General features: G+C 45.3%; 1 protein-coding gene across 1 annotated transcript in view; it reads right to left on the bottom strand.

The window, feature by feature from the left end:
* LOC124798758 (hemicentin-1) overlaps positions 1-24,383 on the bottom strand; it is a 1,218,631-nt gene extending 1,194,248 nt beyond the window's left edge. The window contains exons 1-3 of the mRNA XM_047262286.1: positions 24,268-24,383; positions 8,900-9,041; positions 3,809-3,959 (exon numbers count right to left, since the gene is read on the bottom strand). Coding sequence (XP_047118242.1) covers positions 3,809-3,959; positions 8,900-9,041; positions 24,268-24,383 — 409 coding nt within the window. The remainder of the gene's footprint in view (positions 1-3,808; positions 3,960-8,899; positions 9,042-24,267) is intronic.
* Positions 24,384-27,371: the final 2,988 nt, after the last annotated feature.

Below are 27,371 nucleotides of genomic sequence, written 5' to 3'. Positions count from 1 at the left end.
CAGTCATGACAAAACTCTACCATCTGGTGAGCAAGATGTATGAGACAGGCGAAATACTCACAGACTTCAAGAAGAATATAATAATTCCAATCCCAAAGAAAGCAGGTGTTGGCAGATGTGAAAATTACCGAATTATCAATTTAATAAGTCACAGCTGCAAAATACTAACGCGAATTCTTTACAGACGAATGGAAAAAGTGGTAGAAGCGGACCTCGGGGAAGATCAGTTTGGATTCCGTAGAAATGTTGGAACACGTGAGGCAATACTAACCTTACGACTTATCTTAGAAGAAAGATTAAGAAAAGGCAAACCCACGTTTCTAGCATTTGTAGACTTAGAGAAAGCTTTTGACAACGTTAAGTGGAATACTCTCTTTCAAATTCTGAATGTGGCAGGGGTAAAATTCAGGGAGCGAAAGGCTATTTACAATTTGTACAGAAACCAGATGGGAGTTATAAGAGTCGGGGGACATGAAAGGGAAGCAGTGATTGGGAATGAAGTGAGACAGGGTTGTAGCCTCCCCCCGATGTTATTCAATCTGTATATTGAGCAAGCAGTAAAGGAAACAAAAGAAAAATTCGGAGTAGGTATTAAAATTCATGGAGAAGAAGTAAAAACTTTGAGGTTCGCCGATGACATTGTAATTCTGTCAGAGACAGCAAAGGACTTGGAAGAGCAGTTGAACGGAATGGACAGTGTCTTGAAAGGAGGATATAAGATGAACATCAACAAAAGCAAAACGAGGATAATGGAATGTAGTCAAATTAAATCGGGTGATGCTGAGGGGATTAGATTAGGAGCTTTCATATAAATTGCTAGATTTTTTACATTATCCTACAGTTTCTCCATGATTACGTGACTCACTAACAATAAATAGAAGCTGTTGTGCACCTAAGCTTGTTGTACACGCTGTGACGGTGTTATTGTTGTGCGCATTGGCCAAACTCTGCAATTATTCTCTTTTTATTGAGGGTAACGAGGATTGCACTTTTTGTGTTGTCAGAAGGGCCAACACCGTGTTAGTAGAGGAGGCCGAAATGTACGCGTTTTAGCTCACGCAGGCTGGTGTGAAGAGGGAAGAACTATACTGACGTAATTAGTTTGATACTTAACATTAATCCCTTAATTATGAACGTCGCTCTTGACGGTACATGATTCACAATATTATCTGTTCAGAATACATTCTTGAAGTAATTATAGTAACTGAATATGGCGCCTTGCTAGGTCGTAGCAATTGACGTAGCTGAAGGCTATGCTAAACTGTCGTCTCTGCAAATGAGAGCGTATGTAGACAGTGAACCATCGCTAGCAAAGTCAGCTGTACAACTGGGGCGAGTGCTAGGGAGTCTCTCTAGACTAGACCTGCCGTGTGGCGGCGCTCGGTCTGCAATCACTGATAGTGGCGACACGCGGGTCCGACGTATACTAACGGACCGCGGCCGATTTAAGGGCTACCACCTAGCAAGTGTGGTGTCTGGCGTAGAGATGGGCAAAACTGTTCTTTTCAGAGACTGGATCAGAATTGTTCATTCGCTGAAATGAACTAGCTCTTTTTCATGACTCACCACTCATTCACAGTAGGAAATAAATGGAAGGCACATTGCCTTTTAAACTTGGTTTATTCCAGTGCTATACCTGTATTTTGATCTTATTTGATCCTATTTTGAAGTAACACAGATAATGAGTTAGAATTTTATATTGTTTATTGAAATTTCCACGATATGACAAAGTTTTTGATTATTGATTTATTTTGAACTATCGTGGTTTTTTGGGTGATCGGAAAATGTTTTAACTTGAGATTTACATTAACAATATATTTGGCTATAATGTACTAAAATTTCATTAACCTCGTACAAATACATCGCAAGCTATTTATTTGTAAACTGAACGTTTCCTTTCGAAGACGCCTAAAATCGCAAAATCGGTACCAGAATGAGACAAAAAATATATAAATTTGACTGTAAGATTAAAGTGCTGCATATAGCCTTACGCAGAATAAAACGAGGAAAATATTGGTGTATCACATTTTGCGATACATTTATCGGTTCGCTCGTAATTAAAGCGTAAATTCGAGTGTCTATAATAAAAATCCTATAGTAAGAGGAGTCGTCAGGGACCTAATCTGATCAGTTTAAACAAATAAAAATAAAATAAAAACAAATGATATATACATAACATAATAATGCAATATACATAGCGGTATTACTACGAAGAACAATATCCAGTAGAGACGAACTCCGATGCAGAGGCGCTGAGTCAAGCAGGTCGAGCCGCGAGCTGTATTACTGCGTGAGCTAGGACCGCAGAGACCAGAGTGACACCTGAGTTGCTTTGCTCAACGCTCTGGCTAGAGTCGAGAGCGGTGGGATGAGCGTTGAGCGGGCGAGTTCCGAGGGTGGGGGGAGCGGTGAACGGCCACCAGTCACCCGCTCCGAGACAAATCGTCCGTTCTCTTGCGAGCAGGTTGTTGCAAGTAGTTCTTATGTTCTCCGCTAGGAGGCTCTCTGTCCAGTTGCTCGCATCAACTGCCCAGAGGGCAGGACGTGCGACTGAAACGATCGCCGACAGAGTGCGATGATAAGTTAAGCTGCGCCAGACACTGCACGCGGCAGAGGAAGCACAGAGACGGCACGGCATATGTGAAACACAAAATCCAATGGGGCACTGCACAATGCAGGCAGCCAAGGCAGAAGCAGGGCAGAGGCCGGCGCTGGCTGTGTTGTGTGGCGTGCAGTGTTCTCTGACCAGCAGAGGCGCCGCTGATATGCTCCAACTCTCTCTCTCTCTCTCTCTCTCTCTCTCTCTCTCTCTCTCAGTCTCTTTCTGTCTCTCTCTCTCTCTCTCTCTCTCTCTCTCTCTGCTGTGGGAAACGTTTGGAGCTACCGTTCTTTTTTTCTGAATCACTGATTGTTCACTGCTTTGAAAGATTCAACTCAATGAATCAGTTCAGGAGCGGATCCCCCATCTCTAGTCTGGCGGTGACACCACAGCACTCGATCGTCTTGTTTGATCATAAGTCTGGTTATTGACTAGGGAAAGCTGCGTGGATTTCCTCTAGGATTATGGGGTTGTTCATGACTGGCTAACAACCTTGCAGTGTCACACGTAATAAGCAACAAAATTTTACAGCGACTTCATAGCGCAACGCACGTCTAGGGTTAAATACCCACTCAAACGACAAAACTTTTACCATTACTACGATTATTTTTCAGTCAACATCACTTCCAGTTCGCAGGCTTCATTAACTCATACTTACAGCACTACAGGAGTCTGCACTGATGAGAAGTGCAGGAGAACAGCAAAGCAAGAGCGACGGAGGCCAGATAAGTGTTGGTAAATACAGCGAGAATATGCAGCCGGTAGCGCTCGGGGAGCCCGGAGCAGGCGGCTGCAGCGGATGCGGCGTTCATCACTCGCAAGCTGAGGCAGAGGCAGAGGTGGAGAGGGCCAGAGGTAGAGGAACAGAGGCACAGGCCCGGCGCTAATTCCGCGCCGGCGTTATCGCGGCCGGCAGACCTCGCGGGGCACGGCCGCGCAAATTGCAGCGCCGCGAAAACAGGCGGCGCGCCGGCCGGAATCAAAATTCCGGATTCCGGCGGACGGCGGCCGCGACCGCGGCTGGCCCCGTCTTGCGTCCAGAAATTAGGTTACAATAACCGCGGCGCGCGGCGTCAGGTAAATTATATTGGGCCGCGCCGTCTCGCGCTAATCCGGCAGCGGCGGCATTTAAAATCGAGTTAGGGCGCAGTTTGGCGCCGGCAAATCTCGTTAATAGTTGGAGAGCACTTAGCTGCCCCTCACAATTACATGCTAATTCCCGGCCATTAGGCGCTCGCGCCGCCTCCGCGTCCCGGCGACGGCCAAACAGCGCGGCCGCCAGGGGCGCTGGCGGCGACGGATCGCCCGCGTCCTTCCGCTGCGACAACAGCCCGCCGCGCCGCGCCGCGCCGCTGCCCGACTGCAAATGCGGCAGCGGGCAGCGGCACGCTTCGGAAGGCTCATTTCATCCCTCCACCTTTCAGCATTGCTCACAGCTTTTCACCGTGTCCGAACTGGAGCTCGTTCTTAACGGAGAGCCGGCCGGTTTGACCGAGCGGTTCTAGGCGCTTCAGTCCGGAATCCCACGACCGCTACGGTCGGCGGTTCGAATCCTGCCTCGGCAGTGGATGTGTGTGATCTCCTTAGGTTAGTTAGGTTTAAGTAGTTCTAAGTTCTAGGGTCGCTGCACAACTTGGGAACAACATGGAGCCCACCATTCAGATGTTATTGAACTATATGAAATAAAATCGACATAACATCTGAACAGTTTGTGTTAGGATGCTCAAACTGCACGGTTGGCCGCATGGTGGGAGTTAGTATTCGCATGCGCACGTGCCCTGTTGTGGCCATTTGCACGTGACAATGTCATGCTACAGCGTGCCCGCGCCAATAGCGTTTGTGAAGGCCTACTGTGCGAGCAATAACAGTCCAACTGCGGCTCAAAGGAAGTTTGCGACCGAGTTCAAGCTGAAGACAACCAGTCCAAGTGGGCTAACAATCAAGAATTTGATTCGCAAGTTTGAGAGAACGGGTGGTGTTCGTGATGACAGAGTTGGCAATGTCGGTCGTTCAAAAAGCGTGAAAACGCCTGAAAACATCAAGAAGACACGCGCTGTGTTTCAAACCAGCCTCGGGAAATCGATCAGAAGAGCTGCACAACAGGTGGGAATCAACCGGAAGGCAATGTGACAAATTGTTGTTGGAGACCTGAATCTCTCCCCTTCTAAAATTCAGCCATTAAGGCTCCGGACTATGGAACAGCGGTTTCGCAAAACTATTATTCACATAATTGACTAACAGGACTTTGATGACAATATGACTTGGTTTAGCGACTGAGCCCACTTTCACTTGGATGGGTTCGTCAACATGCAAAATTGCGTATTTGGGGGACTGCGAATCCACATTTCGCAATCGAGAAGTCTCTTCACATTCAACGGGTGACTGTGTGGTGTGCGATGTCCAGTCATGGAATAATCAATGCGATATTCCTTGATGGCACAGTGACTACCGAATGGTACGTGAAGGTTTTGGAAGATGATTTCATCCTCATTATCCAAAGCGATCCTGATTTCGACAAGATGTGATCATACAAGACGGAGCTCGACCCCATCGAGGCAGGAGAATGATGTCTTGGAGGAGCACTTTGGGGACCGCATTTGGCTCTTGGGTACCCACAGGCCATTGGCATGAGCTTTGATTGGCCACCATATTCTCCGGATCTGAACACATACGACTCATTTCTGTGAGGCTATATTAAAGACAAGATGTACAGCAAAACCTCTACAACCATTGCTGAGCTGAAAACAGCGATTCAGGAGGTCATAGACAACATCGATGTCCCAACATTTCAGCGGGTCATGCAGAATTTCGCTATTCGTCTGCGCCACATCATCGCCAATGATGGCAGGCACATCGAACATGTCATAACCTAAATACGAATATCTACAGCGACGTTTCCATTTTGTTAAAATGTGTGCACGCCGTAGTTTGTAACTAATTTACGTTTAACTTTTTTCATGTTGTTGTTGTTGTTGTGGTCTTCAGTCCTGGTTTGATGCAGCTCTCCATGCTGCTCTATCCTGTGCAAGCTTCTTCATCTCCCAGTAACTACTGCAACCTACATCTTTCTGAATCTGCTTAGTGTATTCATCTCTTGGTCTCCCTCTACGATTTTTACCCTCCACGCTGCCCTCCAATACTAAATTGGTGATCCCTTAATGCCTCAGAACATGTCCTACCAACCGATCCCTTCTTCTAGTCAAGTTGTGCCACAAACTTCTCTTCTACCCAATCCTATTCAATACCTCCTCATTAGTTATGTGATATCGTCGCTGTAGATATTCGCATTTAGGTTATGATATGTTCGATACGCCTGCCATCATTGGCGATGATGTGGCGCAGACGAATAGCGAAATTCTGCATGACCCGATGAAGTGTTAGAACATCGATGTTGTCTATGACCTCCTGAATCGCTGTTTTCAGCTCCGCAATGGTTGTGGAGGTTTTGCTATACATCTTGTCTTTAATATAGCCTCACAGAAATGAGTCGTATGTGTTCATCATTTCATATAGTTCAATAATTGGCACTCTGTATATACGACTCAAAACGAATTTGACTACGGTTGGACGTGTGTCATGTGGTCAGAGGAGCACATTTGTACAATGCAGAATTACAACCGGTGAGTTCACGGTCTTACTTATGCATCAGTCATATTTGTACAAGTAATACTTCGGAAAATATGAATTTCGGAAACGAATGAATCATTTGCGGTAGCTGTGTACAGTAGAGCTTCGCATCGACCCATGAACAAATTGAGATTGCTCTGGTCGTCAGTTGTTATCGTTACATGTGGTATCTACTACTCTCTTTAAAAAGTAGTGTATTGAACACGGTGAGTGGCGTGAAGAAGCTATGTGCTGCACAAAACAGGATACGAATAAAGGAAGATGCAGTTCAAGCTAAATGATTCGGTGAATGGAAGTACGGAGTGCATGAAATGTTTCTTCCAAGAAATCAAGAAATCCCATTGGTGTTTACATATTTTGAAATATAATACCTTAGTTTTCTAGGGCAACAAAAAAGATGTATGAAGTCTAAAAAATAAAAAAAACAAAAAATAAAACTTGGAAATTCGGAAACAAACGGGGTTAGATCGGAGTCTCTGTCCTAGGTCGCCACCATCTATAAATCTCGAATCAACTGTATTATGCGGACACTGTATCGTGACTGCAAGTATTTGTATGGAGTGCAGCCATGTATGGAAGTGAAACGTTGACGATAAATAGTTTGGATAAGAAGAGAATAGAAGCTTTCGAAATGTGGTGCTACAGAAGAATTCTGAAGATTGGATGGGTAATCACATAACTAATGAGGAGGTGTTGAATAGAATTGGAGAGAAGAGAAATTTGTGGCACAACTTGACTAGAAGAAGGGATCGGTTAGTAGCGCATTTTCTGAGGCGTCAAGGGATCACCAGTTTGGTATTTGAGGGCAGCGTGGAGGGTAAAAATCGTAGAGGGGGACCAAGAGATGAATACACTAAACAGATTCAGAAGGATGTAGGTTGCTGCAGGTATTGTGAGATGAAGAAGCTTGCACAGGCTAGAGTAGCATGGAGAGCTGCATCAAACCAGTCTCTGGACTGAAGACCACAACAACAAAAACATATCGTGGCAGTTTTAGATGGGGGGTGTTCTGAACTGTGGTTGCGAAACATACCGGCAGAGGCAACACCGACTCAAAGGAAGGCCTCGGCGCTTGTTCGTGACGTCACGTCAGCTAGGCACGGCGAATGCCAGGTCTGTTGCAGGCATACTCATAATGGTGGTCTCCCTCTCTGACACAGGAAAATGTGAAACTATTGGCGGTAGTTGACCAACACACATTGTTCTGAGAGATTTCTGCAATCAATGAATTGTGCAATTCATTACACTTCTTAACAAATAGTGTACTCCTGAACTTAAATTTCCACCTGACATACAAAAACAACTTCATGGTCCAGCAGCAACAGAATTCGTACTTCTTTACCTTATTAGTAAATCTGAGGAAGTTACGTTTGTACTGGGTTGCTTTTAGAAGAAACTGTGAACATATTGGCGCTCTTCTTTAGGTATCTTGATTGACTATGGGGTGAGGAGCACTGAATGTTAATGAAATATCTTGCGATTGTACACGTTGGGGGAGGGGGTGGGGGACAGAAGAAGAGAAAAAAGAGAGATACTTATTTTATCAAATAAATTTTTTTTATCTTTTAAAGTTTCTCCTTTCAGTTGCTAGAGGGGAATATTTATCTTTTCTAACGTGCATGTTTAAAAAAGTTTAAGCTCAGCAGTATTTTCGATGTATGAAGCTATTTTGTTTCCTGTTTAGAATTCCTCTCGTTGAAACCGACTGTAATCTAATGACTGGCAACAGTTGAACATTTACACATGTAAATTAGTTCACATTTCCAGTGACGATGTCAAAGAAAATAAATAAATAAATAAATAAAAGAAACGAGTTCATTGTAGGGGGTTGGGGTAAGTTTCGATAACAAAATGGATCAAGTAAATATAGTTACTTGAATATAAAATTTCCGAAGCTTGCAATGGGGCAAAGCATCTTCTCATATTGATCTACGTTTGTTTCGACAGGATTCAGTAATACAGAACTATGATCTTATTTTGTAGCTTTACGATAGTAAGAAAATCTTTCATCTAATTAAAACTGCAGAATCCAAACATTTTGTCCAAAAGTAAGAGATTTATAGTGATAAGCACGCCCGGGCGTTTCTGCCTGCAACAGACCTGGCGTTCGCCGTGCCTAGCTGACGTGACGTCACGAACAAGCGCCGAGGCCTTCCGTTGAGTCGGTGTTGGTAGAGGTCGGCCTTGCACGTCCACTGCCAACCGTAGCAAGCAATTGCGTTGTAGGTACTGCCAAATGCTTTGTATACTCCTATTTGCTTTGTGTTGTGTATTGCTTGTCATTTATTTTTCTTCTTCTTATTTTGAAGAGACTAATTCTAGTGCGTAAGGGGATTCGAGTGCGACTCTCATCACAAAAAAAAAAAAAAAAGGAATCAGCGGTCCCTATGACCGTTACGACAGTTCTGCTTTCGTGGAAGCACAGAACGCGGACGTAGGATGGCAGCCCTTCGAGAGGGAATCGAGGTTTGTACCGCATAATAGTTTCTGTGGGAACAGTGCAGTGAATTTTACTAGCGTAATTCAAACTTACATAAACTGCGAACAAGAAACATCACAGAAGCATGTAAGGGAAGTAGTGAACCGGGAGAAGTCGGGATACTGAGGTAGATCGGCGCTGCTAGCCACGACGTGTAGGTTGACTGGCGACTTTCGCCTGCAGGGCAGAGCCACCGCGAGCGGAGGGTCGGACCCGCCCGCTGAGCCGGTAAACAAGGCAGCCGTCCAATCACAGGCGGCGCTGGCCGCCCGCGGGCCAATCTCCTTTGAACAGCCGGGCGGGCCGCGGAAATATGCCCCGGGCGGCCCCAGGGGTCTGGGGACCGCCGCGGAGACGAAAGGGAAAGGAAAAAAACGGGGAAGAAAGGAAAAAAAGCAAATTCGGCCGGCCTGCCGGGCCCAGGGGAGCGGCAGATCCGATGCGATGGCCCGGAGCGTCCACCGCCCTGGAAGCCGCGGTTATCGGAAGTCGCGGCCGCCACCGATACTCGGCCAGCCAGCGCATGCTCCGCTGCCGACCGCCGTATCGCTGACAATGCACGACAGACTTTCACTCTGCCCCGGCAGCCGGATTCCTGAAAGCTCCAAACGGCGCTACTCGTCCGGTAGCGACACGAGCTGACCACAACAATGCTGCATAAACAACCTTTGTTAGGCGGATGTGCTCTCAGAGGCCAGAAGTCGTGGGAAGACACTGCATGTGATATCGGTTGATGAAGCATTTGCGATGGATTTGTCTGTAGAATCTTTATAGAATTGGGACCCTGATATTCAAATAGGCGAGCTGATTTAAAGTAGACTATCGATCGACTCGCATGGCTCTGTGGAGGAGATGTGATATATTTTAAATGTTTCCTTTCTAGTGGGTCTGCCAAATCGTGTAAAATAATGAGTGAAATTATTGAATAATAATGTGAAAATCAAATTCATCACTATTTTTTTTTCTTGTGAAAAACATGTGTACTTTTACCTCAGGTCGTATTCCCAAGCAGCCTTTGCGGTTCTTAAGTGAGAACGCATACACAGTTTAGTGCTGGGGAATGCCACTTCTTTGATCGACTGTTTCGCAACAGTACAGGGGTCGTTTGTGCGCCGGCTCACGGCGCTAGATGCGCTGAAACCTTTTACGCATGCGCGGAGCGAGCTTTGCCGACCAATCACAGCGCTCGTTGCCCCAGGCATCATTAAATGTTAAACTTGCTTTGTCATTGCACTACCTATTTCAAAAGTCGATTTTTGACCTTCAAGTTGTTTTCATTCATCTCTAAACCAAAGACTATTGATACTTTGGGGGGGGGGGGGAGGGGAGGGGGGTCATTCGGAACATGGAACTTGTATTAAGATGCTTTCAGTTCCCATGGGTTTCCCTCTGAAATTTATAGTAACTGTGCTCTTGACTGACTAGGGGTCCGCCATGGATTTTCGACTGAAGAAGGGGTCCACCAGCTGAAAAGGTTGGGAAGCCCTGTTCTACAGTAAGCCCTCTTAGGCTAAGTGCAAATAGAGACGCGTATAACACGTGTGACGTGACACGACACTACAGCGCGATGCGCACGTTCGGCAATTGTCGCGCTGGCCCTGCGCATACTGCGACGCGTACATGTACTTCACACTTGCCGATTGACGACGCTCTGTGCTGACAGAACCGAAGCGTGCGCACCCTGTAATCTTTCTCAAGCGATTTTACAGAAAATATTCAGTAAAAATATTTGATTTTTGCCTTACTTGTACCGTTATATGTCAGCTTCGTGGCGAAGAACCCGTCGTCTTGCTAATGGTCATACTTATTGTGATATACTCATTTTAGTAAGACACTACGCAAAATTCAAGAAGTTTGCAATGAAATATAATGGTCGCTATGATTTTGCGTTTGGTGGGGTAATACACCATCTGTTACTACATATGAAATTTACCAGCATACTGAATTTTTTTTAGACGGGATGATGTCTCTATCTGTTTCCGATCTCGAGAAAATGGATCCTTTGTAGCGCGTTCACTCCCGATGTTACCGCCCACGGGAATGAAATATTCTTACATCCATCGTATCTCCTAAACCACTCGAGACATCGAAACGAGATTTCGGCGAATGGTAGCACACAAGGAGGAGAGTACGCTGCCAGTTCGTAAACACACTGAACTTTCTTATCTATGACGATATATCAGATGTGCTTTTTATTTAATTTTTTCATGTCAGTGACTGTAATTCTTTAAGAGTTGTCGACAGATAGTCAAGCAAGAGTTTCCTAGTATGAAAATAAACATTAAATTTCTTCTCTCATGTTACCGCAAACCGACATAATGAGGTTTTTTGTAAGCTATTGAGCTCTCTGGTCGCCAGTTACTTGTTTAATGAGACACTGTTTCAGAATTCTATAACAATAGCTGCTGCAAAAAATGGCTCTGAGCACTATGGGACCTAACATCTGAGGCCAGCAGTCCCCTAGAACTTAGAACTACTTAAACCTAACTAACCTAAGGACATTACACACATCCATGGCCGAGGCAGGATTCGAACCTGCGACCGTAGCAGTCGCGCGGTTCCGCATTGAAGCGCCTAGAACCGCATGGCCACCGCGGCCGGCTGCAAAAATGAGTTTGCGCAAATTATGCTGTGTTTTGGCAAAAGAAGTACAATGAAACTTATCAACAAGAGAAGTGTGTCCATTATTCATAAACGGTGATGCTTCTTCGAATGAGAAAAGGATAACAATTCACACAAAAATAAATCGCCGATTCTGCTGGAATTTTGGTTGGATCCCATAACCCACTGTATTTTTAACACTGGGCGACTGGAATAGAAATTTACCACTGGATTTTATTGTTTTTCTTCTTAAAATAACGACAGGCGTACCCTTTTGGGCGCAATGACACGCACATGCCAGATGCTGGTTATTCAACTCCACCTTGCCAAACTGACAACAGTTGTTAGTTACAATAGTAAAATAGTTGTTATTGAGAAAAGTAAACAATTGATACGTGGCACAACACAATGGTTAATGTATTGTCAGCAGCTGAGAATATGCGCGCGACAGGAACGCGGAAGCTAGGCAAGTGTGTTTTGCGAGAGGAAGAGTTCTCGTCATTCGATAAACGCTTTCATGAAAATAGATCTGTCTTTGTCAGCAATACATTTCAAATATATAAAACATTCTCGGTATTCTTGAGGCGTCAGTTCTGGATAAAATCTCGAGCTTTCGACGATTACCTCCATCGTCATCGTCAGTTCCTGACGTCGTCGAAAGCTCGAGATTTTATCCAGAACTGACGCCGCAAGAATACCGAGAATGTTTTATATGTAAGTGCCGTCGCAAAAAACTTCGTTCCCAATGCATTTCAAAATTTAAATAAAACAGATAAGCACACTCTTTCAGGATACTCATACTTTCGGAATAATGTCGACCACTACTTCATTTGTGTAGTCTGTTGTCTAATTAGTTTATTAATGCTGATGGCGTATATGCAACCACTGAAACGCTTTTTCTCGTCACGACGAGCCGATTCAAACATCGTTACTTGTGACTTCTCTACTGTTTCTAGCTTGCAGTGGAAATGTGACGTCCACATGTACTTAGTACAATGTCTCTTATTCTATTCGTATCCAAATAATGATAGTGAAAATTATGTACTTCATATCTCGGACGCTTTTCACCAGGAGCACGAAGGGGCCATACCTGTGGAAATGAAGCCTTTTCGACTTTTTGTAACAGATCGTAGAGATACATCAGCGTGACGGGCAGCAAGTAGATAACCTTTTTATAGGCCTACTTTACTGCCTTGCTTTTAGAACACATGATCGTATAATATTCCTTACTTCCTTATTCACTACTCTCACGATGAATCACCTGTCCATTCTTACGATATGGAAACATTGTGGAGGCAGAAGATATAATTCCAGTGACTAATGATGATGATGATGATGATGAGGATGGATGATATTTGGCTTGTGGGGCGGTCAACTGCGCGGTTATCAGTGCCCGTACAAATTCCCAACCTTTGCTCAGTCCAATCTTTCGACTTTCATGAATGATAATGAAATGATGAGGACAACACAAACAACCAGTCATTTCCAGACAGGAGAAAATCCCAGACCCCGCCGGGAATCTAACCCTGGGACCCCGTGCTCGGGAAGCCAGAAAGCGATCGCGAGACCACGAGCTGCGGACCCAGGGGCTAATGGCTCACCAGTTGTTGAACTGTGCATTGTTATTGACAAAAGAATAAACAAAACAAAAAAGTATACAGATATATGTAACTGAAAACTATTATGTACTAACGCAAAGAGACGGCGCGCTTAAACGGCGAAAATCGCAAAACGAAACACTACTCAGTGACAATAAAATTCAGTATACCGTAAGGCTGATTTTTCAAGTGGGCAATTTTTCCGCTGCCCATATGCGCCATGCCGAAGTGAGCATATAGCAGGACTGCCTTCCCGCTCCCCACCCCACCCTTCCCACAGTGCTCACGTGACCCGCGGCGCGAGAAACTGTGCCACGACCGACAATGCCGCGCGACCTGGCGCAGGGTAGTGTCGAGTCCCAGTTGCGTCGCGTCGCAATTTGCGCGGCCCCATTTGAACCTGTGAAGTCACAAAAAAGCGCGCTGCGCTGCACCGCGCTATACGCGTCTCAATTTGCGCCTAGCCTTACATACACAGAATACACTGGTTCTACTTGTTTTAATGGTTAAATCTTGTTTTTACTTCTGTTCTAATATGAAATACCATATTATACACTGTCACCTTAAAAATTGTTTTTTGTTTGTTGTTACGTTAGTTGTTCTTACATTACGTTACGTTATGACTGGCGCGTAATTATGTGTATTATGTTTGACTGACTATAGTACAGGGTGTTTATAAAATAGTTACACAAAACAATCTAACTGTGGAAATTTACAGAAATATTTGATAAAGCACTCAGTGCAGTATATCTTCAAATCTTATTTACAAATGTTAAGTGTGGCTACCTTTTCTAACACGACAAGTGTCCCATCTGTAATGAGTATCTACTCCTTCGAAGTAATATTCATTTTGTCCAATGACGGTATACCACTTGAGTAGCTCTTTATTTCTTGAGGTACTAATTAAGTTTTGGACGTTTCTTCTGCAAATTCCTCACCCCAAAGACTTTTCCCTTATGAGCTCCAAGTCCGAGTTAAGTTGCTATGATTTCATTCCTCGCATGGATGTTATTTAATACCTCGGTTTATCTTTTTTGAAGGACATCATTTTTAGGCCAGTGACTTATAAGATTTTTATTGCACTATTGCAATTTCGGCCTTAGGCCATTATCAAGAGCCGATATTATGGCTCTAAGCCATGTCAACGTAATATCAGCACTTGATAATGGCCTAAGGCCGAAATTGCAATAGTGCAATAAAAACCTTATAACAGTCACTGGCGTAAAGCTGATGTCCTTCAAAAAAAAATTTATGACTGTGAATCCCAGCTACAACAAGTTTAATCGCTGTTTATCTGTTTGTATGTGCTTGGTGCTGGCAACCAACCCTCTATCTGACTTCGAGAAGCTAAACAAATTTTTTTGCAAATAACATGGGTAACAATGACTGACGTGTTTGCAAAGCTACGGTATCAGAGCCTTATACAGTAATGGAGCTGGTAAGATGTGTCACTTGGTGTCTGCTGTCCTGAGTTATGGGAGTGGTACGAGTGAAGGGATTGAAAATGTAAATAATGTAGTCGGTTATCGCGGTGCTTACTACCAACAATTATTGGCTTACTGCGTTTCATTGTTGAAGTTAAGATGCCTCAACCCGCTGTCAGGTGCGAGTGCTGTATATTTCTAGCCCTACAATTAGTGTGCAAAGGTTTGGAATAGTTTGTTTTCGTGAAAGATAAACGCGGAAATGAGTGCATCCTGAGCTAGGAAAAAAGTAAAGAATACTCAAAATTACAAAAGGGAGTGGGAAAGCGAGGCTAAACTTACAGGGTAACCTCCCCACCGCACCCCCCTCAGATTTAGTTAAAAGTTGGCACAGTGGATAGGCCTTGATAAACTGAACACAGATCAATTGAGAAAACAGGAAGAAGTTGTGTGGAACTGTGAAAAAATAAGCAAAATATAAAACCGAGTAGTCCATGGGCCACATAGGCAACATCATGGAGACCGGCAGCTCAAGAGCGCCGTGGTCCCGTGGTAGCGTGAGCAGCTGCAGAGGGATAGGTCCCTTGGTTCAAGTCTTCCCTCGAGTGAAAATTTTACTTTCTTTATTTTTGCATAATTATTATCTGTCCGTTCGTTCATTGACGTCTCTGTTCACTGTAATAAGTTTAGTGTGCGACCGCATCGCAAAACCGTGCGATTAGTAGACGAAAGGACGTGCCTCTCCAATGGGAACCGAAAACATTCGATCGCAAGGTCATAGGTCAACCGATTCCTCCACAGGAAAACACATCTGATATATTCTATACTACACTGGTGACGGCAAGTGCGTCACATGACAGGAATATGTTGTCGACAAACCTAACTTGTACACTTGTGCGAATGGGTAAAAAGATTCTTCTACCTTGCCCGATTTACGTTTTCTTGTGAATGTGATAATCACTCCCAAAAAAAGTGATGAAAACATAAGAGTTTGTCACATAAACTGAAAATAAAAAATTAAAATTTTCAGTTGATTGAAGATTTGAACCAAGTTCCTCTCGTTCCACGGCTGCTCGCGTTACGATGAGACCACTGCGCTCCTGCGATTTTAGTGTCCTTAATGTTGCTTATGTTGCCATGAACTACTCAGTTTGTATATTTTGCTTATTTTTTCACAGTTCCACACAACTTCTTCCTGTTTTCTCAATTTACCTGTGTTCAGTTTTTCAAGGCATATCCACTGTGCCAACTTATAAGTAAATCTGAGGGGGGTGCGATGGTGAGGTTCCCTTGTTAGTAAAAATGGCGATAATTTTAGATATGTACTTCGTGAAACAACTGCAGTAGTAATTTTCTAATTCAATGCGAGTTTTATACTTATTTTGCCACATGTAACAGCCTCGAAATCAGAAGAAAGTAACTCGAAAAAGTAGAAGATAGCAGAAGGTACTAGATAGCCTATATTCCATGCTAATATCTACTATTGATACCCTATTTTTCTACTCAACGTATATATATGTACAATAGTTGAATATTGTCATGGGAAATGGGCTATTTATTACCTTCTGCTGTCTCCTGCTTTTTCGAGTTTCATTCTCCTGATTTCGCGACTGTTGCACCACTGGTCTGTGTATGCCGGACAGCATGGAGGAAGGGTTGTCTCTGGAATAATGCGTGCGTTTGTATTCAGCAGCAAATTATTACATGGAGGTGAGACAGAGGATGGCTGTCAGTTTGAAGGAAATGGCCCCTCTACGTTAAAAAGCGCAAGAACAAAAAGTAAATTTGACTGTATTGGTAGTGTTTTGCATGCAAAGGGACGGGTGAGCCCTGAGGTATGCATACCGTTGGTAACAGAGCTTGCGAATTGGAAGCCGTTAATTCGTCCTCTGGGAAGCCGAAACATCAAATGATTCAAATGGCTCTGAGCACTATGGGACTTAACATCTGAGGTCATCAGTCCCCTAGAACTTAGAACGACTTAAACCTAACCAACCGCCCGCATCTCGTGGTCGTGCGGTAGCGTTCTCGCTTCCCACGCCCGGGTTCCCGGGTTCGATTCCCGGCGGGGTCAGGGATTTTCTCTGCCTCGTGATGGCTGGGTGTTGTGTGCTGTCCTTAGGTTAGTTAGGTTTAAGTAGTTCTAAGTTCTAGGGGACTGATGACCATAGATGTTAAGTCCCATAGTGCTCAGAGCCATTTGAGCCATTTGAACCTAACCAACCTAAGGACATCACACCCACCCATGCCCGAGGCAGGATTCCAAACTGCGACCGTAGCAGTCGCGCGGTTCCGGACTGAAGCGCCTAGAACCGCTCGGCCACAGCGCCCGGCCAGAAACCTCATCGGCGTATGTCTGAAAAGTTGAACATTTCGCACACAACACTGGAGAGAATAATGAAGGATCTGAAATTAAAGCCACTCCTGACTTAGGGAGAACACAACATTTCGACAAGTAAGGCCAAATTTCATGTTTCGAAAAATGTTAACCGACATAGCTGCGTGTGCTGGAGGGAAGGAAACCCCAACATAACATCACTATGCGTGGCTGAAGCCCTGGTGTCATGGTTCGGATTGGTGTTTCCTACGACGAGTTGATTGAGCCATGCTTTTCCAATGATACCGTTGCTTACAGGCACTTTATATCCTTTACTGGCTACACGACTGGACACTAATGAGCTGTGCTGGCAGCAAGGCAGAGCACCGCCACATCCCTGCAAACATCCTGTAATTATGGAGCACGCTCTATACCTTACTCAGTAGACAGTTTTTTTCATACGTCTTCTACTTGCCAATAATGACAGTGATATGCAGAGTTATAATGAAATGAAACTATTGTATGGCATTGTTGGCCGGGAGGCCCCAAGTGCAAGTCTTATTTCAGTCGACGCCACATTGGGCGACTTGCGTGCCGATGATGACAACACAACACCCAGTCCACGAGCGGAGACAATCTCCAATCCGGCCGGGAATCGAACCCGCCCCGCTGCATGGGAGGCAAGCACGTTACCACTCGGCTAAGCAGGCGGACTACAGAGCTATAATTACAAAGAAAACTGCTTTCATTTTCTGAAGTCACATATAGCACGAGCGCATGTAGCGCTAGCAGTTTGAGGAGAAGCTGTGTGTAGCCCGTGTCACCTACATACGTACCAACACTCCTGACACTTTAGTTAGTGCGGCAATGCAACTTATGTACGTTACAGATACCATGTGCCGACCCACGGATTCGGACAATATTTCATTTTATATTTATATTTGACGCATGCTTCGACAAATAGAATAGAACTGATTTCTATATTTAATGTTTGCTATTTGATTTCTGTTTTCCATTGTAGTTTCTGGAAGTTCAGTCATAACTGAAATTTTTGTATAGCGTTAAACCTAAAATAAATTATGATCGCTTCCCATTGTAAAAATTTCGGTATTACAGTCCTTGTTCGAGCACTTCCAGTTCAAAGATGGCTCTGAGCACTATGGGACTTAACTGCTGAGGTCATCAGTCCCCTAGAACTTAGAACTACTTAAACCTAACTAACCTAAGGACGTCACACACATCCATGCCCGAGGCAGGATTCGAACCTGCGACCGTAGCGGTCGCGCGGTTCCAGACTGTAGCGCCTAGAACCGCTCGGCCACTCCGGCCGGCTGCACTTCCAGTCTTCCTCATCAGTACACCACGTAAAAGCTATCGTCTTTTGTACCTTCAGGACAGCTTGCAGAGTTCGGACAGCGGGCTTAGTGGACCTTTTCTCGGCACAAATTTCACTGTGCACAGTTTACAGGCCACCTCCTGTGTGGCGGTTTGCACTTGTAACACTGTCTCTGCGATACTGGAAGTCCGCCCTAGACACTGTTGGCGTCGCAAAACCACATTATGGCATTATAATCTATGTGGTACGGCGCGTACGCCGTGCGATTGTCATCCTACATTAAAAGCCGGTTAAATCGCCGCGTAGAGTCGGGATCACTACCCACCTCTCTGTAACATACTTTCATTATACGGCGCAAATTCCGCCGTCGAGGTGCATCTTCGAATGGGACAACACGTTTGGTGACATTTGGCCCTTCAAGATTAGTGCTATCTTAGATGTCGTCCCCAGCGGACGAGCACATCTCACGATAAACACAGAGGTGTGAAGTATACATGCTAGTTGGAGGAATAATATCACTTCTGAAAGAGTGTAGCTGGACAAAGAGCAGGAGTGAGTCGCTTCGTGCTGCGGCGTGAGAGAGGAAGGTAGTCAAATTCTCCAAGGGAATATAACATAAAGTACTGACAAAAATCCTTTCTTAGATTAATATCCACTGAAGAGAATATATATAAAGAGTTAGTCGCGTAAGATGTTACTATCCCAGAAATAAATTAAAATAGTGCCACTCCCCAGTTCCGAACAAGATCTTTTGGATACTACGCAAATACCAGAACTGAAAAACTCCCAAATACTTCTACCAGGGGACCCTCTGTCCTGCTCCCAGTCTTCCGTGATACTTGGATGAAAAGAGCAAAGTTATACAGCTTGGGCAAAATAAAACTGGCCAGGAAAATATTTCGTGCTCCTTGAAGACAGACAAGCTAACTTACATCATCCACCCCAGATGCAGATAATGTAAGATGGCTTGCCTATCTTAGGGCGCATTAAACATTTTTCCTGGTCAGTTTTAGTTGGAGCTCACCCTATAAAACAGCGCAGCCAGCACTCACGAGTAGGGAATGAAAGATGTATAAAAAAGATCCACTCATTCCGTCAACGGTTCAATATCAAAACTAATTTTCTGTGCAAGGAAATACGCAGAAGGGCATATATCTCTGTTACGTTTTAAACGCTTCTACTTGTCTGTCAGCCAAGATACTGAAGTAACTACTTTCACAATTGGAACGATAAACTCTTTGAAATGCATTCGAAAGCCCTTAGAATGAAGAGTACCGTGGTGTAACGCTTGATAATGTTAGCGTTCAAAGTTTTTACAAAGTTATCTGTTAAATGCGCTGAAACTAGAGGCAAAGGCGACCGTATCTGTTACTACGTTATAAAAACGTCCGACGCTCTTGTTGCATAGAAGGACGGGTGCAGCGAGAAAACGCCACAGAGCGGACTCTTTGTATTTGAGGATGCACTTGGCGTTACCATATCTCGTTCACATCTCTCGCATTTACTTGAATACACAGACGAGGATTTCTCACTCACACACTACGAAGAAAATAAAACTTTATAGTTAATGATTGCAAATTCAACTGCCGGGGTATTAAAGCGACTATGTTTTTTCCGTTTAGTAAAATTGTTTATTTTCTAAATAAGGAGATTTTTCAAGATACTTACTGGATGTTTTTAGCAGCATGATTCTACAATTGGAGCACAAGTATTGCAATGCATTTTCTTTCTCGGCCAATTTCGGTTTAAAAAATACAGAATTTGTTGTGGAATGTAGTGGAATATTCACACTTCAGCCTCTGTGGGTTGATGAAATTCCGCGACGGTATACGAAGTCTCCAAAATAGCGCGTGTAACGGAGGTGTGTTCCAAACAGGGAGCTATCATTGAGTTTCTTTTGGCGGAAAACCAGAGCATCACAGATATTCATAGGCGCTTGCAGAATGTCTGAAAAGACCTGGCAGTGAACAAAGTCACGGTGAGTCGTTGGGCGAGGCATCTGTCTTCACAGCAAAAAGGTCGAGCAGACCTGTCCAGTGCCCGGCGTACTGGTTGGCCGCACAAAGTTTTGGCTCCTGCAATGTTGAAACGTGCGGACACTTTCATTCGAAGTCATCGACGGATCTCAAACACAAACCATGCTGCACGACTGGAGGTGACTGTTTATACTGTTGACACACTCATCCATCATTTGGGGTACTCAACGGTTTGTGCCCGCTGGTTTCCTCGCCGCCTAACAGAATATCATCTGTGCGGAATTACTTGCGCGTTACGAGGTTGATCGTGACAATTTTCAGTCGAACTTCGTCACAGGTGATGAAACAGGACTTCATCACTTCAAAACGGAAACAGTAAGATAATCCACGGAATGACGCCACACCACCTCTCCTTCGAAGTTAAAGTTGAAAGCCGCTCCCTCAACCGGTGAAGTCATGGTCTTATAGGACTCTCAATGTTTTACTCTGTTTGATGTCTGCCCTCATGGTGCAACCATCAATTCTGAAGTGTATTCTGCTACGTCGGTCGTCGTCGGTGTCTGCAATGTCGCGCGATGCGCCATGGTGTCCGCCTGGAGAAGTTCTTTGTCATGGATTTCTCGACAGTTGAGATAGATTTCGAGAATTCGATGTAATACGTTCATTTAGTTCGTATTTACCCGCCCGGTTGGCCGTGCGGTCTAACGCACGGCTTTCCGGGCAGGAAGGAGCGCCGGTCCCTGGCGCGAATCCGCCCGGCCGCTTTGTGTCGAAATCAGGTGCGCCGGCCAGTCTGTGGGCGGTTTTTAGGCGGTTTTCCATCTGTCTCGGCGAATGCGGGCTGGGTCCCCTTAAAATGGTTCAAATGGCTCGGAGCACTATGGGACTCAACTGCTGAGGTCATTAGTCCCCTAGAACTTAGAACTAGTTAAACCTAACTAACCTAAGGACATCACAAACATCCATGCCCGAGGCAGGATTCGAACCTGCGACCGTAGCGGTCCTGCGGTTCCAGACTGCAGCGCCTTTAACCGCACGGCCACTCGGCCGGCTGGGTCCCCTTACTCCGGCTCAGCTACACTATGTCGACGATTGCTGCGCAAACAAGTTCTCCACGTACGCGTACACCACCCTCACTCTACCACGCAAACATAGGGGTTACACTCGTCTGGTGCGAGACGTTCCCTGGGGGGTCCACTGGGGGCCGATCCGCACAATAACCCTGGGTTCGGTGTGGGGCGGAGGAGGGGTGAAGTGGACTGCGGTAGTCGTCGTGGGGTTGCGGACCACTGCGGCTGCAACGGGGACGGAGCCTCTCCGTCGTTCCTTGGTCCCCGGTTAACATAACATAACACAGTTCGTATTTGATGTAGATTCAGCCTCAGAAATATATGCTGGTGGTCAAACGAATATTTCGATGTTTTATGGTTAAAAAAGTCGTTAACCAGGACACAGACCTTATGCATGTAATCTGGATAACATCGGAAGAATATTTTTTTTAGATATTGAAGGGTTTTCGTCCAAGTAGCGCCGGGGCCGAACTGCACGAGGTTACACTTCGTCGGCGCGAACACAAAGGAAAGACTTTTGTTTTACACCAAAAGTCACTGAACATAAAAAGCTGAAATTCATACTGTTGTAAACTGTCCTGAGGTGACAGTGCTGTCCTTTGTACTCAGGTGATTCATGTTAATGGGTTTCCGACGCGATCATGGCCGCACGGAATTAAGGAATTTGAACGGGGAATGGAAGTTGGAACTTGACGCATGGGACATTACGTTTCGGAAATCGTTAGGGAATATTGGGGCTGTGTCAAGAGTGTGCAGAGAATACCAGACTGCAGACATTACCTCTCATCCGGACAAAGCAGTGCCGACAGTCTTCACGTAACGACCGAGAGCAGCGGTGTTTGCATAGAGTTGTCAGTGCTAACAGACAAGCAACACTGTGTGAAATAACAGCAGAAATCAATGTGCAACGTACAACGAACGGATCCGTTAGGCTATTGCGGCAAGATTTAGCGTTAATGGGCTACGGCAGCAGACGGCCGACGCGAGTGCCTCGGCTAACAGGACTACATCGCCAGCAGCGCCTCTACATCCACATCTACATCTACATCTACATTTATACTCCGCAAGCCACCCAACGGCGTGTGCTGGAGGGCACTTTACGTGCCACTGTTCCAGTCGCTTATGGTTCGCGGGAAGAACGACTGCCGGAAAGCCTCCGTGCGCGCTCGAATCTCTCTAATTTTAATTCGTGATCTCCTCGGGAAGTATAAGTAGGGGGAAGCAATGTATTCGATAACCCATCCAGAAACGCACCCTCTCGAAACCTGGACAGCAAGCTACACCGCGATGCAGAGCGCCTGTCTTGCAGACTCTGCCACTTGAGTTTGCTAAACATCTCCGTAACGCTATGAGGCTTACCAAATAAACCTGTGACGAAACGCTCCGCTCTCCTTCGGATCTTCTCTATCTCCTCCGTCAAACCGATCTGGTACGGATCCCACACTGATGAGCAATAGGTCGAACGAGTGTTTTGTAAGCCACCTCCTTTGTTGATGGACTACATTTTCTAACGACTCTCCCAATGAATCTAAACCTGGCACCCGCCTTACCAACAATTAATTTTATATGATCATTCCACTTCAAATCGTTCCGTACGCATACTCCCAGATATTTTACAGAAGTAACTGCTACCAGTGTTTGTTCCGCTATCGTATAATCATACAATAAAGGACCCTTCTTTCTATGTATTCGCAATACATTAGTCTATGTTAAGGGTTAGTTGCCACTCCCTGCACCAAATGCCTAACCGCTGCAGATCTCCCTGCATTTCGCTGCAATTTTCTAATGCAGCAACTTCTCTGTATACTACAGCATCATCCGCGAAAATCCTCATGGAACTTCCGACACCATCTACTAGGTCATTTATATATATTGTGAAAAGCAATGGTCCCATAACACTCCCCTGTGGCACGCCAAAGGTTACTTTAACGTCCGTAGATGTCTCTCCATTGAGAACAACATGCTGTGTTCTGTTTACTAAAAACTCTTCAATCCAGCCACACAGCTGGTCTGATATTTCGTAGGCTCTTACTTTGTTTATCAGGCGACAGTGCGGAACTGTATCGAACGCCTTCCGGAAGTCAAGGAAAGTGGCATCTTCCTGGGAGCCTGTATCTAATATTTTCTGGGTCTCATGAATAAAAAAAGCGAGTCGGGTCTCACACGATCGCTGTACCGGAATCCATGTTGATTCCTCTGATGGGCTTGTGACGATATCAGGTGGATCCTAGACGACGGGAAAACCGTGGCCTGGTCAGGTGAGTCCCGATTTTTCTTGGTAAAAGGTGGTGGTAGGGTTCGAGTGTGGCGCAGATCTCGCAAAGCCACGGACGGAAGTAGCCAACAAGGCTCGCTGGTGGAGACTCTGTAATGGTGTAGGCTATATTTACGTGGAACGGACTGGGTACTGGTTATGTTCGGCTACTTGGAGACCATTTGCAGCCATTCATGAACTTCATGTTCGCAAATAACGTGCCATCGGACAACGATTGTTCGCTATTAGTTTGAGGAGCATTCTGGGCAACCCGAGCAAATTATCTGGTCACCTAGATCACCCGACGTGAGTCCCGTCGAACATTTATGGGACATAATGGAGAGGTCAGTTTGTGCACAAAATCCGGAATCGGTAATACTTTCGTAATTATGGACGGCTATAAACGCAGCGTGGCTGAGTATTTCTGCAGGAGGCTTCGAGTGACTTGTTGAGACCGTGCCACGTCGAGTTGCTGCACTACGCCGGGAAAACAGGAGGTCCGACGCGATATTAGGAGGTATCCCACAACTTTCGTCATCTCAGTGTACCATATTTACAAGAGGTTAGTCAAAGTTTCACAATTAGAATATTAGACCTGTCATTAATAATTCAAAGCAATATATGTCATACGTATTCGATCGCTGTTCAAAGCAGCTGGCTGACTGACGTGGGAAAGGGTCCTCTGCGGTCATGACTTACTGCGCGTCGTAAAAAAGCTTCTGTCAGGTCCTCTACGGGCTATGTTAATTAATGTGAGGTGGAGAGCAGCATGAGATGAGGGGGCGCGAGAGGGTGGAGCGAGACGGTACTGCCACAAGGCGACTGCGATGCAGTACGTGCGTGTGATCCCCCACAACAAGTGAAACTGTAAGCGGCAAAGGTGTGGAGGTTTCCCGTTTCCGACGGGCGCAGACCGTAGCTGACGCAGTACCGTATCGCGGGCGCCCGCTGGCCCACGGCTAACTGGGTTCGTCCCGCCAAGTCACGGAGCCGCGCCAAGCCGCACCACGCCGCCCCCGGCGCTAACGAGCGGCGGCGGCGGGGGCGGCGGGGGCGGCGACAGCAGCTGCGCGTGTGCCAGGTCAGCCGCCTCCGACGCCATCCCCTCCCCCACCTACCAGCACCGCCACCACGTCTTCAATTAAACCCTTAATGACGGGCTCCTTACCGCCGGCGCGCTTCATTTGTCTTCCATTGGCATGCAAATTGGAGCGTCCACCGCGGTCGCAAAGTCAGGCCCCACAGGAGAAAGCGTGGCTCGGTGAGGAACGGCCTCCGTGTCACTCTGAGGCCGCCCGCCTGACACCAAACGCTTACCTCGGTCCCGGCTGCACCCACTCGCAGGCAGGACAATGAAACGTCTGCGCCATCTCAAACCCAGCTGTCGTAAAGGGTTCACTCCCATCGAGTCAAATCCCACACTATTACACCCAGGCAAATCAAATAAGACAGCTCCTTTATAGTTTCATTTCCCCTCGCTTAATAACGAATTCAGAGTGACTGTTACAGTTACACGTTACCAGACGAACGTGATAGAAACATGGTAACTCTTTCTTATACAAATGTTTATTTACAAAGATGCACAACGACAGTCTATTCCTGTAATGGTTAAAGTGCTTGTTAACGATAAAATATCGGTGACTGTGTAGGTAGGCTGTTTAGGTTTTTATGTTGGTGACGCCACGTAGCGCTCTGTATGAAAATCACTGACTGTGCTGTGTGGAGTCTGTAGCTGGTTTGCACTGTTGGAATTTTTGCTATTGTAGTGTTGGGCAGTTAGATGTGAACAGCGTGTAGCGTTGCGCAGTTGGAGGTGAGCCGTTAGCAGTGGTGGATGTGGGGAGAGAGATGGCAGAATTTTGAGAGCGGACGATCTGGACGTGTGTCCATCAGAAAGAGTAAATTTGTAAGACTGGATGTCATGAACTGATATATATATGATGACTTTTGAATATTATTAAGGTAAATACATTGTCTGTTCTCCATCAAAATCTTTCATTTGCTAACTATGCCTATCAGTAGTTAGTGCCTTCAGTAGGTAGTATCTTTCATTTAGTTGGCAGTATTGGCGCTCGCTGTATTGCAGTAGTTCAAGTAATGAAGATTTTTGTGAGGTAATTGATTCATGAAAGGTATAGGTTATTGTTAGTCAGGGCCATTCTTTTGTATGGATTATTGAAAGTCAGATTGCGTTGCGCAAAAAATATTGTGTGTCAGTTTAGTGTTGATCAGAATAAGTAAAGAGAGAAATGTCTCAGTACTTTCAGTTCTGCTCAGCTGTCTGAAAATCAAATAACTTAAGAGGTCTATCAGCACAGTAATTCATTAATTTTTCTAAGGAGACGTTACAACTAAAGTTTCTTTTTTTTTACGCATTATTTGTAGTGTATAGGCTGTTCGCCAGGCAGACGTGCAACCACTCTCGCACCTGGGCTACGCGAGTGGCCTAACCGGGAAGGAGATTACATCAGCAGACGACAGAACTTCAATCACGCACCGGACTAGGCCAGCAGGCAGCGGCCATGTGATTTAATAGTTCTTCTAGTGTCTCTACGTGCCCTCGCTATTTAGGTTGCCGCAACGCCGCTCCAAGGCGGACTCCGGTGAGCTCTGGGCCGGGCACCGACTGCATCGTCAGTACTTCAGTCAGAGTCTCGTTCGGAAACCTCTTCTGACGACACCGTGCTGTTCGCCAGCCACGTTATTTCCGCACACTGTTTTCCACCAAGTGAAGCTTAGACTGTATACTGTTCCGTTACCAAGTGAGTGTCAGACTTGGACACCCCGTCATTCAGGCCTTCAGCCTAAGTTCGCACTTCTGTAAATTCGCTGGTTAGCAGGTATATGCCAGATATAGGGGAAACGGTATAAAAATGAAAAGTTAAGTTTGTTCATAACCATTAAACCTTCCAAAGTTCTTGAGTGATATTTCTGAAATTTTGACACAACGTTGAATTCTAATACGAGAGTGGTTTTAAATGCTTAATTCTTTAATAAATGCATATTTTAATACACATAATCATGTTATAATACATGTAACATATGAAGGGAAAATATTGTTACCAAACATTTCAAAATGTACCTTTCCGATTTACTTCAAATTTTTACATGTTACTGTAATAAACGTTTAGACCAATATAGAATAAATAATTTTTAATATATAAAAATATACCTTAGTGAAACTTAGAAAACAGAAAATTTGGATTTATGGGTTAGTGGTTTATGAGTAGAACAGTACTACGGAATCTGAATTTGCAATTACAACAAACAACGCTCATGGTCAGAGAGAGGAGGAAGAGATGGACAGTAGAGTGGGAGGAAGTGGACACAGAAAACGGGAAGGAGGAGATGGACAGAGAGAGGTGGCAGGGTGAGATGAAGAGAGGGAGAGGTGAGGGAGAGGGAGAGAAAGTGGTGGACTGACAAAGGGTGGGGGTCGGAGGGGGCACGAGGAGATGGAGAGAGAGAGAGAGAGAGAGAGAGAGAGAGAGAGAGAGAGAGAGTGAGAGAAACGTTTAGTTTCTCTTTCCATTCTATTGCATTCAAGCAGACTGAGCCACAGCAATAAACAGACATAAATCCACTTAATGATGGAGATAAACGCGATGCTCAGAAATGCGTGATAGGAAATATAAAGTGTGGCTAGTTACAGTAATTTGCATTTTCGGTTGAAACTCCCCATTCTTTAAAATTTCAGATTTGAGACCGGACGCTGAAGATTCACGTTCATTTACTTCTAATCATTCTAGTTTTTTCGCCTGATTATGATGGGCTTTTTCTTTGGAATCCCCCAATAGCTAACAGTTTTTGTACAATTTGATGAGGTGGATATTTTCCTCCTGATTGATTGGTACGAGTAACGGCGTTTAATTCAAATGAAACGAGAGAAACGAGGTTCTACGACCCCTCGCCCCCCCACCGTTCAAACACCGATTGGGGTCTACCGAGTCCCGAAACATCATCCCGCAACACGTTTTGCGGAAGGGGGGGGGGGGGGGGAGACGTTATACAATGCGCGACTTATGTCGCGAAACCGCCGTGTGAGATTGTTTTGCATAGTGTGAACGCACTTTAATATGTAGCTCTGAAT

This window comes from Schistocerca piceifrons, chromosome 5, assembly GCF_021461385.2.
Source record: "Schistocerca piceifrons isolate TAMUIC-IGC-003096 chromosome 5, iqSchPice1.1, whole genome shotgun sequence".
NCBI lineage: Eukaryota > Metazoa > Arthropoda > Insecta > Orthoptera > Acrididae > Schistocerca > Schistocerca piceifrons.
This window is presented reverse-complemented; position numbering and strand designations above follow the sequence as displayed.